The following is a 13752-nucleotide window of genomic DNA, read 5'->3' on the forward strand; positions in this document are numbered from 1 at the left end:
TCAGGCTCTAGGGTCTGCAATTTTGTTCCCTTGAACTCACTGAAAAAAAAAATCTGCTTGTAAGACACGGCTAAAGCCATCTTCATGGTTCAACACTGATCACAGTAAACTTGTCTTCAGTTTTTCCAGTACCTGTCCTTCACCTTCACACCAGGTGCCAACTCTATCAAAGAAAAATCTTTACCAATCCGTATGACCTTGTTCTAGAATTTTGGTAAGTCATTTCACCTCAGTCAACCAGTGTTTCCATTCCTTATGATAGGTCTTTCTACATTAAACCACCCTTAAGTTTCTTGCACTTTCCTCCTTAGTCATGCAAAACATTCCGCCCTACATTTTTTCAAATGCCATCTTTGGTCTTATGTCTATACCAAAATGACTGGTTAATAGAAAAGTGAAACTTCTGGCTTTCTCACTCCTGTATTTTCTCCTCTTAAGTATCTGTTGTTAGCATTTGTCTGTGAACATGGAGTTTGGCACCAAAACCAAACAAACAGTAAGAAAAGTCACACCATCAGCAAAGCTGCACCAGGCTTTCACAACACAGGCTTACTTAACACTAATGTTCATATCCTGTCTTTCTTTGGATATATGATTTACCTGAAATTTTCTCTAGTCTTTAGAACCTCTGGGGCAAGAATTACCACCTCTGCTGATATTATATTTAGCACAATAAAGACTCTCAAACATTACTACAGTATATTTCTTTTTATACTACCAATTCTGTTAGATTTTATTGGCAATAATTTCCATGCTAGAACTATGCACAGACCTTTATTCTACCATTATCTTTCATGTGGAAAGGCAACTATTGCCCAAAACCCCTCCTGCATACCTGGCTGAAGAAAGATTTGCTCCATCTAACAAAGGGTGATATAATTTAGACTTCTTTCACAGTGGAGTGGGCAGCCAAGGCAGGGCAACCACCCTTTGTTGAATGCTCAAGAATGGCAATGCTAAAAGTGATTTTGAACTCTCTTAACGTAGTCTTTATCTCATACTCTAGAAGGTTTGTCTAAACTACTTACAATACAACCACTGTTTGGGTGCTGAAAGCACCAATCTAGCTAAGCCACATGAGCTACTTCTGATTCACTGTTCCCCTTCCATTACATGCCTAAAACATAAGCAGTGCAAAAACCTCATCTCCATTACAACAGTGCACAAAGAAAGTGGCTGTACCCCATTTCGACCCCCTCTTTCTGAGACAAAAGGAATATAATAAAATTTTCAGGCAGAAGGACTAAAATATATTAGGCTTTACAAGAGGCGATACTATGTGATCTCTGTAGTGCATCATTGTAGTTCCCTGGTTAGAAACGACATAGAAAAAAAGCATATGGACTTACAGACAATTCTCTGATTAATTTTCTTAGGTCCCTGTGCCCGTGCTTCTCAGCGATACTTGCTGGATCATCTCCATATTTGTTTGTTATCTTGCAAGCTCGCATAGCCTCAGGACAATTAAGCAGCAGTGTTGCAAGGTTCCTTAATCCAAACCTGGCTGCGCAGTGAAGGAGAGTAGGAAATTCTTCCAAATGGCTATCTGTATATGGAAACAAAGTTCTCGTAAAGAACAGTTTTGCTTTTATAGAAGACCTTCCACCTTCTTTTACTGAAGTCCTTTGAATATTAGTACTACAGAATCACAGTTATCTAACTGGCAATGCAGAACTGTCATCTACAGAACAATTCCTCCAACTAACAGTTTTACAATTCACATACATATTTTAATAAAGGAGCCTTTAGGGTAACTGAGAAATCTTTCTTTTTTTCTGCAGAGAGATTCTAAAGTACTTTGGTTCTATTAAGAAATGAGTTTTCTTGCAAGGGGAGAAAATTCTACAGCTAAGACACACTTTTGCCTAAGTGTACATTATTTACTGCTTTAAGAATACTTTTGAGACATTTGAATGGGACACCTTTATAGGTTCTGAAAATTCACGTCACTACCAGAGACTTGCAAAAATTTGCTTATCCCTGAAATGAAATATCAGATTATTTTAATATTAATGTATCTGGTAATGGTTTTTAGGATTTGTCTGAAACAGCATGATATTAATTTTTAATCACAGACTTTATTTTTCACCTCTGAGAACTGGGACAAGGCTAAAGGTTTATTATTTCAGCATAGTCCTGTATTCTAACTGTACAAGTGGCCACAAGTTACATATAACAACAAAACAAACAATCAAAAAGATCAACCATAAATAATGCCTTTCTCTGCCTTCATACTCTACTTTCTAAACACTTGTGGTTTGCTGTGTAGTGATTTGCCTATACATCAGCATGCACTGTACCTTTTTTCCAAGTATGCATCCAGCCTGCCCCAAGCACCGTTAGCTTCTTGCACCTTGAGGGTCTTTTGGCATCATCTTTACTACTCACTGCCTGAAAAAGTGCTTCCTCTAGTTGGTTTTGAACCTGGCTCCTGTGAGGTTCAACACATAGTCCCTAATTCATCTTGTTCTCCATCCTTCTCTGCCCTCTCTGCACTTCTAGTGATTTACTTATTCCCAGAATTTCTTTCTTGAAGAACTCCAGTCTACTTAATTGTGTCTTACAGAAAGTCAACTCCATCACCCCCACTGTTCTTTTCTGAACGTTTTCCAGCATTAATGCAACTATTTTGAGATGATAGGAGAAGAGCTGCACACGATACTCAACTTGTGCGTGAGCCATGTAATTTATGCATTGTCATAATTATGTCCTGTTCTCTATTCCTTTTCTAATAATTCCTAGTATTTCATTTGCTTTTTGATCTGCTGCCTAGCAACAAGTTGATGTTATCACATAACTGCATGGTCTTATTCCTTAGTGCTAATAGTCTGCTCAAAGCCTCTCATTTTGTATGACAACATAGGGCTGCTTTTTCTACTTGCATCATTTTATTTTTACCTACAATGAATATCATCTGACATTTTACTACATAATTACTAAGTCTCATAAGGCCTTCCCCCCCCCCAATTAACCCTCTTCCTTACTACCCTGAACACTGTATCACTAGCATAAGTTTTTTCCAACTTTCTGCCTCCTGGTTTTGGCCATGCCCAATCAATTACTGACTTGATCGGGTTTGCTGTTTCCTACAAAAAACTACAAGAAATCTATAAAGCAAGACTCCACATTACAGAAATTTTATTACAGTTTCTATTAATTTTTCTGGTAGAGACAACACATTAACCTGCTTCTAGTTCTCAAGGTCCCCAGAGAAATTGGGTTTTGACACCACAGTTAACTAGTACTACAGGACTGAAAAACTGCACACTACTGTTAGAAATCCAGCTATTTTACTTCTAAATTTCCTCAGAGCTCTTAATGAATACCAGTCCTGGCAATGCTCAACCTGCCCATTTTTGCTATAACTTCATGATTCCTTCAACTACAGACAGTCTCTTTCCATGTGTCTCCCAGCCAGGACTACAGCTCAGGAACCTACACATTTTCTTCTAGCTTTCTTGAGTTGTCTTTTATATCCCAGTCATCAGTTGTCCTACAGGCTAGCCAGCACATTTTCAGCTATTTGTGTGCTAGAAGAAAGATTCAATAGTAGTTATGACTTCTTTCAGAATTATCTTAGCTGCCATTCTTTAACAAGCCTTCTAATTTTTACATTCTCCTACATACTAAGATTTGGCTCAGTGGTGGTGAATTTGTGTACTCCTCCCTCTCCCCCTTTCTTCTACTGCAGAACACTACAACAAAAGAGCACAAAATGTCACCCCACCATTAGATATAAGGATTCAAGAAACAAGAACAGTTCTTGGAACAGGCATAGCTAAGTACTGATGGACCAGAAAAATTGTTAGGACAATTCTTGACTGTATTTTGGACAAATAATATTCCACCACTATCCCACTCCAATAGTTTTGACACAAGCTATTTGAGTGGGCCACGTTTTAGTCAAAAGTCATATCAACAACCCTAGACTGATTTTTAAACTAATTGAATGTTTTCTGACTTTCATTTCCACCAGACAACCAAATACCCAACCAAGAAACTGTAAATACACAGCACCTGTGTAAATCACGTAACTCATTTTAAAAGCCTTAGCAGGCTGAGCTTCTGTCAACAGGCATGTTTTAGCTTATATTCCTTTGTAATTGCAGCGTGATTTAAAATCCTTTGAGTTACAACAGGGAATCTTAAAACTGTATAGCAACCAAGGTTTTTGAGATAAGTAGGTGCTGCACAACTTCTTTACTGCTTATTACTCAACATTTTAACTGAAGTTCCACTAACTGGATTTAATTCTGTAATTACAATAACTATAAATGTTACCTAGAGTATAGCCATTTGACTTCTTATTTTTGTCTACACTTTAATAACTGCAGGGAAAAACTAACCTCCCCCCCCACCCCGCAGATATACACCAACTTAAGGAGCTGACACATGAGCCGTAAAAATGTATGCAAGTAATTTTGATGCTGAGATGACAGCAAAGCTAAAACTACTTTTACATATTACACAGGATTCTCTTAAACAAAAATGTGTCCAAGCCCAAGCTAATATTTAAAAAAATATCCACAAATCATTGTCAAATTGCTTTTCTTCTGTCTTTTGGGGTTTTGTTTTGGTTTGGTTTTTTGGACATGCCCAGCAAAGAAACAGGAGTTGAGTAGTAATTTTAAACAAGAGCAAATTACATGAACTCTCATTAGTCTGCATCCTGATTGCAGACTCTACAAGGTCAAATACAGTCAGAAAAAAGAGCCTTAACAAAATATTAATAACATGCTCTAAAATAATTTCCACTCGTGATAATGAAAGCTGAAACAAAATAATTTCCACTCGTGATAATGAAAGCTGAAACAATTGGTTACAAATCCAAACAGGGAATCAAGTCTATATTACCAATGCTATGATCTCTTCATCAATGTAAAGAGAAAAGAGTCAGTGGTATTCATATGCCTGTTCTAGGCTTATATCTAAGTTTCCAAAGTAACACAAAACAGAGGTATCCAAAAAAACTTACTCCAAAAACCCCTTCAGCTCCTTCGCAGTTGAGCTGTTTTTCTGCTCACCACTCAAACTCTTCCCCAGCTAGGATTGCTACACTTGCATACTTTGAACACTACAGAAGACTACATCATTAACAGATGAAACACCACAGCCAGCCATGGAGGATGGTAAAAAAAAGTAAATCAATAAACCAGTTTCCTAAAATAAACTTTTTATTACTTCTTGCAGTAAGCAGGGAAAAAAAAAAAAGGCTGTCTTCAGGTACGAAAACTTTAAGAGCAGCACCGGTAGGGAGACCTTTTACCTAACACTTAGAAAAGACATAAGTGAAACAAATGTTTTTAACACAACATAATATGAAAGCACTTTAATCAAGAACAGGAGATAAAAATTATTTGTTTCTTATTTTGAGAATGAGTATTCAGATAAATCTGACTTGTACACCTTCCCAACTATTTGGGCTACATGAGCTTTATTATAAGATCATACAGCTTCAAAATCTTGGTTCTAGTTATAACCATTTGTGAAGAAGTCATTGAGGATAGTGCTACTGCTACATGCCTACCTATCAGTCAGCAACTTTGTGCAATAATGCGACAAAATTCCATACATATATGCAGATACAGGCAGGACTGTTTTTATTCAATAGCAGAGGAATTTTCTTTTTGTACAAGACCCAACGAAATGTTAGATTGAAAGGCAATTTCTTAAGAGGTTAATTTTAAACAAGCATCACTATTACATCTCTGAACAAAGAAGCTACAAGGATTACATTATTTTCTTGGGAGTGTGTTAAATGTAAAGACTGAATTTAATTATTCAAATGTTAATTCCAGGATACAAATCTTGCTTGAGACATAATTCTACTGACAGTGATTACAAATAAATTTCATCTTTTCTATTTTTTCATAGCATTCACTTCAAAAAAGAGCATAAAAGGAAAATTTCTGTTCACAGAGCAATTCAAAAGACTTTTTCAGAATGAATTTCCACCCCATGATGCTTAAAACAGGTGCAACAGACAAGAGTGCTGTCAAAAGACCCTAAATCCAGAGAGGACAAATAACAGAAATTGCACTGGGATTACAAAATTATTGTAACCCATCTTCTAATTTAATTCAAGAGCTCTCTCTGCAACACCTATTGTTACAGATAAATTTAAATATTGTGGTGAAATCCATTTCTATAATAAATATAGCTTTATTATCGATAAATAAATGAATAACTGACCCTTGAATTCAAAGTATTTTAGTAATATAGAAAATGATGACATAATGGCAATTTTAACAGGAATTGAATGCTCTGAGGAAAAAAATAAATCATATTTATACCATTATTGCTATACTGTTATGAGAAGCAATACAGAGTAAAATTGGCTGCCTGAAATATTTTGTATTGCTAAATAATAGTTTGTGCTTTCAATGACTGTATTTCTTTAGCCATGAACTTAAACACAGTTCCTTTTTAGTAACATAACTGTATGAACACACTCTTCTTCCCAGCAAAGATTTAGCAAAATATGGTATTGACAAAACACTGGATTTTTCCAGGGCCATGCAACATCGTATATAGTATCACTGTCAGCTAGAGGACATGATCACAACACACAATGCACAGCCACATTCAGAAGTTTCAAGTCCTTCCCCTTAGACATTACTGAACTTCTTGGTGCTTCTACTCTGCTCAAAACAAGCAGAACCCAAAGACCTATTTTCTTGTGCAACAAAATCTAAACTACACAGGCCTCATGCAGTAGGGTGGTTACATGGACACTTTCTAGAAAAACGCACATCAGATAAGCACACACATGGCTTCTGGGGCTTCCTATTGTACAGATGCACTAAGAGCAAAGAGCTGTCTGAAAACAGCTGAATCATGAAAGTCCTACCACCCTAAACTGGTAATCCTGGCTAACAGAACTCACCATCATGCTCTCCTTAACCAGGTGTCCCTACTCCCAAATGAGCGACCAAAAACTCTGTTGACAAGAAATACAGACTTCTAACTCAAGAGACCACCTGGGTAGGCTCTTCCTTTAAGGAATCCAAACATTGCTGAAACACAACATCATGCTATTCCCAGTACCTTACTCTGGACTTAGGTGCTTTCTTTTGGGCATGATAATATTTCATCTCTAGCCTAGGATGGCTACTAAGAAGGTTGGGATTAGAAGCAGGGAAAGATCTGTTCAGACTTCTTTTTTCTTCCTCTCAAAGAATTAATGCTAGGCATGAGGATGATCCAATTGCTGCTGTAGAGTTCAAGGTTCAGCAATGAACAATATAGGAGCATAAAGCGTAACAGCCACGAGGATGGCTGTTTCTGCATTCCACTCAGCCACGAACTGTTTCAGACATCAAACTGTACTAGCTATTCCCACAGATGGTTCATATATAGCATGTGGTGTGGAGGGATGGAGCCACACAAACACCATAAACTTGTGGGGAAAGCAGGTATGCATCTTTGTATCGTGGTCCTGGGCTTTCAGACTCCATTTCATTTAGTTATCACAACACTTTAGGACAGTAAGAGTGTCTTCAGGTTCAACACACAGTTGCACACTGTTTTTCCTTTAGTTACATAGATCACCAGCTGGGATTAGAAGGCCCCTGACTTGTCACCTTGCCCTATATGGTGGTATATTGATAATAGAGAAAATAAGCAAGCCCTCAATCTGCAGGTGCTAACCTCATGTCATCTTCATAGTGGTTGCTATAGCACCACCAGCCTTACTCTCAGAAAAGGAGGACTTCCACATCTTATTTTTGTGTTGTGCAGGATCAGTTGCCCATTAGAGCAGACCCATGAAAAGGCTTTATTGATTGGTTCAAGTGGACCATGAAACAGAAGCCTGGTGCCATCAAGCTGTGACACAAGGCAAAAAGTTATTGTGAGGATCATCCGATGACCACACTGAGCTCCACCAATTTAAGACAGCTTTTAACATTCTGATTTGCAAAACCTTTTCAGGCAACACAACTGGCAACCCCCCACACTTACACAAAGTAGGATCCAAGAGTTCAACTTTCCAAATCTTGCCAATAGAAAACTCTTAACTACTGAAGGCCACCCTGGTACAATTGCTCCCTTGGTAAATGCTATACTAACAGTTGAGATGGCTGCTGTTCATTGAGCAACCTCAGTAACACCTCAGTGCCCATTTCCACATGCAGCCATGGTACCAGTAGAGTCATTCTATGCCTTGTGGCTGAGAATGAGATGTCTTTGCCACCTGTGCAGTGAGGAGAAAAAGATGTTGGACTTGATTACTCAGAAATTCCCTCCCTACATACATATTTAATCAAAAAACTCAGAAAGGTTAATGACCTCAAAAGAGATAGCTGAAGCCTATTGGTCTATTTGCCCTCACTCTGAAAAGAGGCACCACTAACTGTTTAAATCCATCCCAAGTCACCTGACAAAGCTGAAGTAGTTATCTCTCTTCTCCAGGTTGTGCAGCAAACATCAGTGACAAGTAAGGGTACCATTGTCAAAACAACCAAGTAAGAATAACCCACTGCAAGATCTGTTTGGGTCTTTTTAAAATTATAATTGTTCACTTAATGGCCAATTCACAAAATTCAGTGAGCTCTTCAGACAAATTAGATGTTCTACTGTAAAGAAATTTCCACCATACTGTGTTTAACTGCTTTAACTGAAGTTTTGTATTATACACAGTAGGAAGAGGCTATAATTATTTGAAAGCACACATGCTTCAGGCAGAAAATACCATTCTTGAACTTACAAGTTTGTCACACTGAATTGGGGAAAATTGCTGGAACTTTTGTCAGCTGTGAAACTGGTACAACTGATACATTTCAGCTAAATATACAGAACTGAACAAAAGTAGCAGTTATTAGGGTAACCAGAAGTGAACAGCTTTTAGTCAGCAGCAGTCCTTTAATGAAGACTGTTAACAGCGAAAAGCAGCCACACTGGCACCTCCACTAAGAACTAGTTAGCTGATGATCATAAGCAGGAAGGAAAGGTTAAAGAGAAAGTGCCCAAGTGGCATATTTTCAAGTTCATTAAGGTGGCTTCTTCAACTTACTTTAAGGCCCATGCTTGCTTTTAATTAAAGTTTTAGTTCACATACACAAGGTTAAAAGGGAATTGCTGTTTTGTCCTGTCCTAATCCCTTCTCTACTCTTCTCTGCCAAGCATTCTGGAATACCTTATCTACAAAAGAGAGCACAAAATCTAATATTACTATATTGTAGTACTGTCATAGCCTGTGGGAATTTTCATAAAATTGCAATAAACAAACAGAACAGCCTACGGTGATATTTCTGCATGTCTTGTAAGACATCCTTCTTTTACATCCCAAATTGTTGATACAGGACATTACTTTTTTTAAACGCAATTTAAACAGACAAAATTAATTCTACAGTGTCAATATCAATTAAACCAAAGAAATACTTAAAGCTCCGTATATTTCTTCTCCCCAGTCTATCTTTTCATCCATTGTTTCACTAGCAGCTGAAAACTCAGACTGTATCTCTGCTTTTGAGATAGGTGTTTCAGCATGAAAGAAGGAATTACAAAAATCAGGATAGGACTTATATTGCTAGCAGTGTTAGGTGACAAAAAGCGCTATTTTCTACAAAGAGAGTAAATTTGGGACTTTTCATAAGCCTTGATGTTTGAGTTCGATCAGAGAAATAGTAACAGGTAACTTGTAAAAATAGTGGAAAAAGAAACATGGTTTTCCTCAAGTAAATTGCCATTTCTTGGACAGGAATTGATGCAGCAAGAATTCTTAAACCTGTGGATTCAAGAGCAGAATCAGAGCTTCCCAAGCTCAAGAAAAGTTTTGGAAAAGGAGTTTGGATTTGTTGGTATGTTTCTATTACCAGAATATGAAGGAATAATATACATGCAAGGTACCCTGAAATCAGTTTGGTACAGAACTTAAAACATTCGGGAGAGTACCTCCAGTTTTATTTACATGCTTCCACAAGGGATGGAAGACACCACCACCAATAAAAATCCCATAAATGACTTAGATCTGTCTTTCAGTTAATGCTGTTATTAAACACAATGTTTTTCCAGGGGCTCCTATCCAGTCTGTGTTTAGCTTTCTTACCTGATTGGGCTTCCAGTATTCCCCTTCAGAGACTGCATAATAATCTCTTTAAATATCACACATTAATAAAACATTCCTCCCCTTGATAAGCTGAATAAAAGTCTTTATCTAAATTCTTGTATATGCTAGTAGGTAATATCCATGCATAATCCTAAATATATTTTGACACTGTTCAGATACTTCTATATTCTTTAGAATTAAGTAAAACTATCACAACAACAAAAAGGCAATTTAAACAAAAAAAGGCACAGTTCAGGTCTTAAGTGTGTACTTTACTTCTGACAAGCTTTTACATATACGGCAGTTCCAACAGTATTTTTCTGGTAGAGACTCAAAATTTACTTTTTGGTTACTACAGTAACTATTACAATACGATACTTCATCAAAAGCAAGCAAATGAAACTCATCTTAGGCATGGCAAAATACATTCCAATGCCTATCACTGGAAACCATCAGCACAAATGTCTATTTTTACCATTTCCAATTGCTGCTTTTTTTATAAACCAATTTATTTTGAATAATACTGACAAACTAAAAAGGAGGTCAAACAGCAAGTAAAGATATAGCATCATCATTGCCTCCATTTAGGTAGAGATGTAATTTTCTTCCTGCACATAGTCCAACAAGTGAGATACCATAGAGAAAGAATATGATGTACATCTTAAAGTGCTTGTAGGGCTATAGCCCTAGGTTTTCATATTGCAAGGAATTTCTCCAAGTCTGGTGGGCTGCTAAAAAAAGTTCTCCTTGCTTTGATGTCAAGAGATTCAGATTTCCAGAATACATATCTGAGATCCATGGCATCTTTTGAAAAACTTCCCTTATCAGAAATTATTGCATTCAGCGCTATACCTATTCTAAGCAAGTAAAGTTGTTCTGCTAGATGGTAACATAGTAAGTTTGTCAGTACATCTTGCTTTTTTAATTAGTATTTAAAAGCAATAGGAATACTGAAAATACTCTAGCTGGGTGTACCCCAGGGACTTAACAATGGATGATTTTACCCTATGCACATCTTATTTATAGGCGTGCTTGCATATACATATGTTAGTATAGAGACAGGTAATCACACATGTTTATGAGACCTGGTTATATCGATATACTAGACTGGGTATAACAGACCATTCAGAAAAGACCATATTAAACAAGGAACGACACATAAGGCCTGTCATCAAGTGTTCAAAGTCTCCAACTTAATTTGAATGAATGTAATCTGAAAGACAAGTAAACAGCCTCAGGGTTTGTAAGAAAAAAGACTGTAAATATTGATCATGTATGTGTATGACAGGAAACACACAGTGAGAGCTATAGCAGCATCACATACATACTTTCATTCTTATCATCTAGAATGATGACATTTCATTTCTGGTGGAAATTCTGCATTCAAAATACAGACAGTTATAAGATTACCTTAAGTTAGGCAACCTGAAACTATGCACTGAAGAGTGAATTAAGCAAAGAAGTGCTAGCTGAGAGGATTATTCAGACATTTGTAATAGATGCATTGAAAATAAGATGTTATCAGAGTTGACCTTCTCCGCTTTTGCCATCTATTTTGACATTGCCAGCCTAGACACCGACCTCTTGCAAGTACTGCATTCATCATACTAAGAAACTGTTGAAAAGCCATTCTGGGGAAGGGAGTGGCTCTTGAAAAATTATGTAAGCATCATGCATCTGGTGACGTCTTTATATCTAAACCACTGTTAATAGAGGCAAGCATCACACTGCATTTTTCTTTGATTACATCACACACATTTTCCCTATTAGATCTTATATTTTTTATTTTTTTTTTTACACTCCTAAGTTTTTAATCACACAGCTATATACTTTGAGAGAAATCAAACTATGCAATTCATTAGTATCCAATAAAATTAATCATGAGTTCTTCATTATTTTTTCACTTTGAGTACACATTGAGAACTCTCAAGTACAGCAATTTATCAGCTATACCCTGATGTGCTAGCTATAATGTTAAAATAATGTATCATGGTAAAACTATACTGAGAAATGTTTCTCTTATCTATGCCTCATGCTGCAGGATTGACCTCCTGTAGTCATGGCCATGACTGGAGTCATGAAACAGTCTCCAAAGGATAAGATTTAAAGAGATGTAAACTTTTTTTTTTAGCATTGAGGTTGAAAAGAGTGCATCTTTACTTTGGAAGCATCTAGCTTCCAAGGAGTGCATCTACCTTTGAGTAGAGGTATTATTGTTAAGCTAGAGCTATAGGTAATATAAGACTAAGCTAGTCTTTCCAGACTGGAAAGACAGAAGATTACTAAGTACAGTCCATTAGATGCTAGATGCACAAAAAACTCACTGCAGCTTTTGAAAAAAAATTATATATTCAAAGCTTTATGAACTAAGCATTTGATACCAAGTCTAATCAGAACCTTTATTGAGTTCCATCGGTTTTAAAGCCTTTAGAAGCAAAATTAGGAAGCGGGCAGGAATCCTGTAGAATTCACATACAGGTAGTCACTGAAAGTGTATCTGTATTCTGACTTACTGACATGCCTCTTTCAGCCAAGTATGTCTCAATTAAAAGTGTCTGTGTTTCCCCTGGAAACAGACAACTGGATTTCTGGCATAAGTTAGCCTATTTTGACCACATACAGGAATTGTGAAATTAGGACTGATTCATCTGCCTGTTCAGAGATACAAGAATAACTCATCTCAGTGCTAAAGAGCTTTTCTTCCGATAGCTTCATTTCCTTCCCAGAAGTATTTAATTAGTTTTTATTCTTTGATATTTTGTCTTTGGAAGAAAAATTGGTGCTTGGAATAGAATGCTATAAAAATGGCTGAACAAGTAGATGATAGTCCTCTATTATACCCAATATGTGTAATGCCTGCTTGTGATGCTCAAACTACCTTTCAGGCAGAAGGGGGATCAGAGTCGAAGGCCTCCCACATTCTGAGTGCTTTCAGCTCTGCAACCACATCTTTCTTTCATGGAGAATCTAGGCATCTATGTACTTTCTTGTTGTGCTGTACATCAAACCAGTTCATTTTAAAAAGGTCACTACTTGACTAAAGCTCACAAGCAATCAACCTGCTCTTGAACCACGCATGCCTTTTAGGGAGGGATTGCAGGTTGGTAAGCATTACTCTCAATATTCAAAAGCATGCCCAGATCTAACTGGTTACTAGAGAAGCAGAAAATCCTTCATTCATCAGAACTAACATTTCACATTGGGAATGAGTCTTTAATGTGTCCCATACACCCCCATCCTGCAGCCTTGCACAGGAAAATGTCAAGGGCAGGTGCCTCACTTAGCACCCTACCTGTAACACCCTACTTGTTTGTTTCCACTAACCCAGACTCATACTTAAGCTCATTTTTAAAATACAAGTGGAATCATGTTTATCTAGTACAGAGGGGTGAATTCCAAAGAAACCTCACTGCAAAAAAAGTGAACCATGATAGTGATCACAGTAGGGCTACCTTCAAAACTTGTTAGATTTGGTTATAAGTAGTATTATGTTGTATTTGATTCTAGTGAGCTTATTTTCTCTCAAAATCATAGTTCATGTACAAGGAGTCAGGCAACAACTCAAACACATCTTTCTCAAGTATTTCAGAAGGGAAACACGTTTTCCTGGCTTTTTTCCCCAAAAAGATTTTTAGAAAAGCTGATGTCTAACACACAGCTGAAATAACATTGTAATGATGCTTTCAAAACACAAGCTAAATAAT

At 37.0% G+C, this 13752-nt stretch overlaps 1 protein-coding gene across 1 annotated transcript in view; it reads right to left on the reverse strand.

Annotated features, from left to right (window-relative positions):
• The window catches only part of BANK1 (B cell scaffold protein with ankyrin repeats 1), a 141140-nt gene that overhangs the window by 92169 nt on the left and 35219 nt on the right, over positions 1-13752 (reverse strand). Inside the window, exon 8 of the mRNA XM_074904489.1 lies at positions 1350-1546. Within this exon, the coding sequence (XP_074760590.1) occupies positions 1350-1546 (197 nt within the window). The remainder of the gene's footprint in view (positions 1-1349; positions 1547-13752) is intronic.

This window comes from Athene noctua, chromosome 4 (genome assembly GCF_965140245.1).
Source record: "Athene noctua chromosome 4, bAthNoc1.hap1.1, whole genome shotgun sequence".
Classification (NCBI taxonomy): Eukaryota; Metazoa; Chordata; class Aves; order Strigiformes; family Strigidae; genus Athene; species Athene noctua.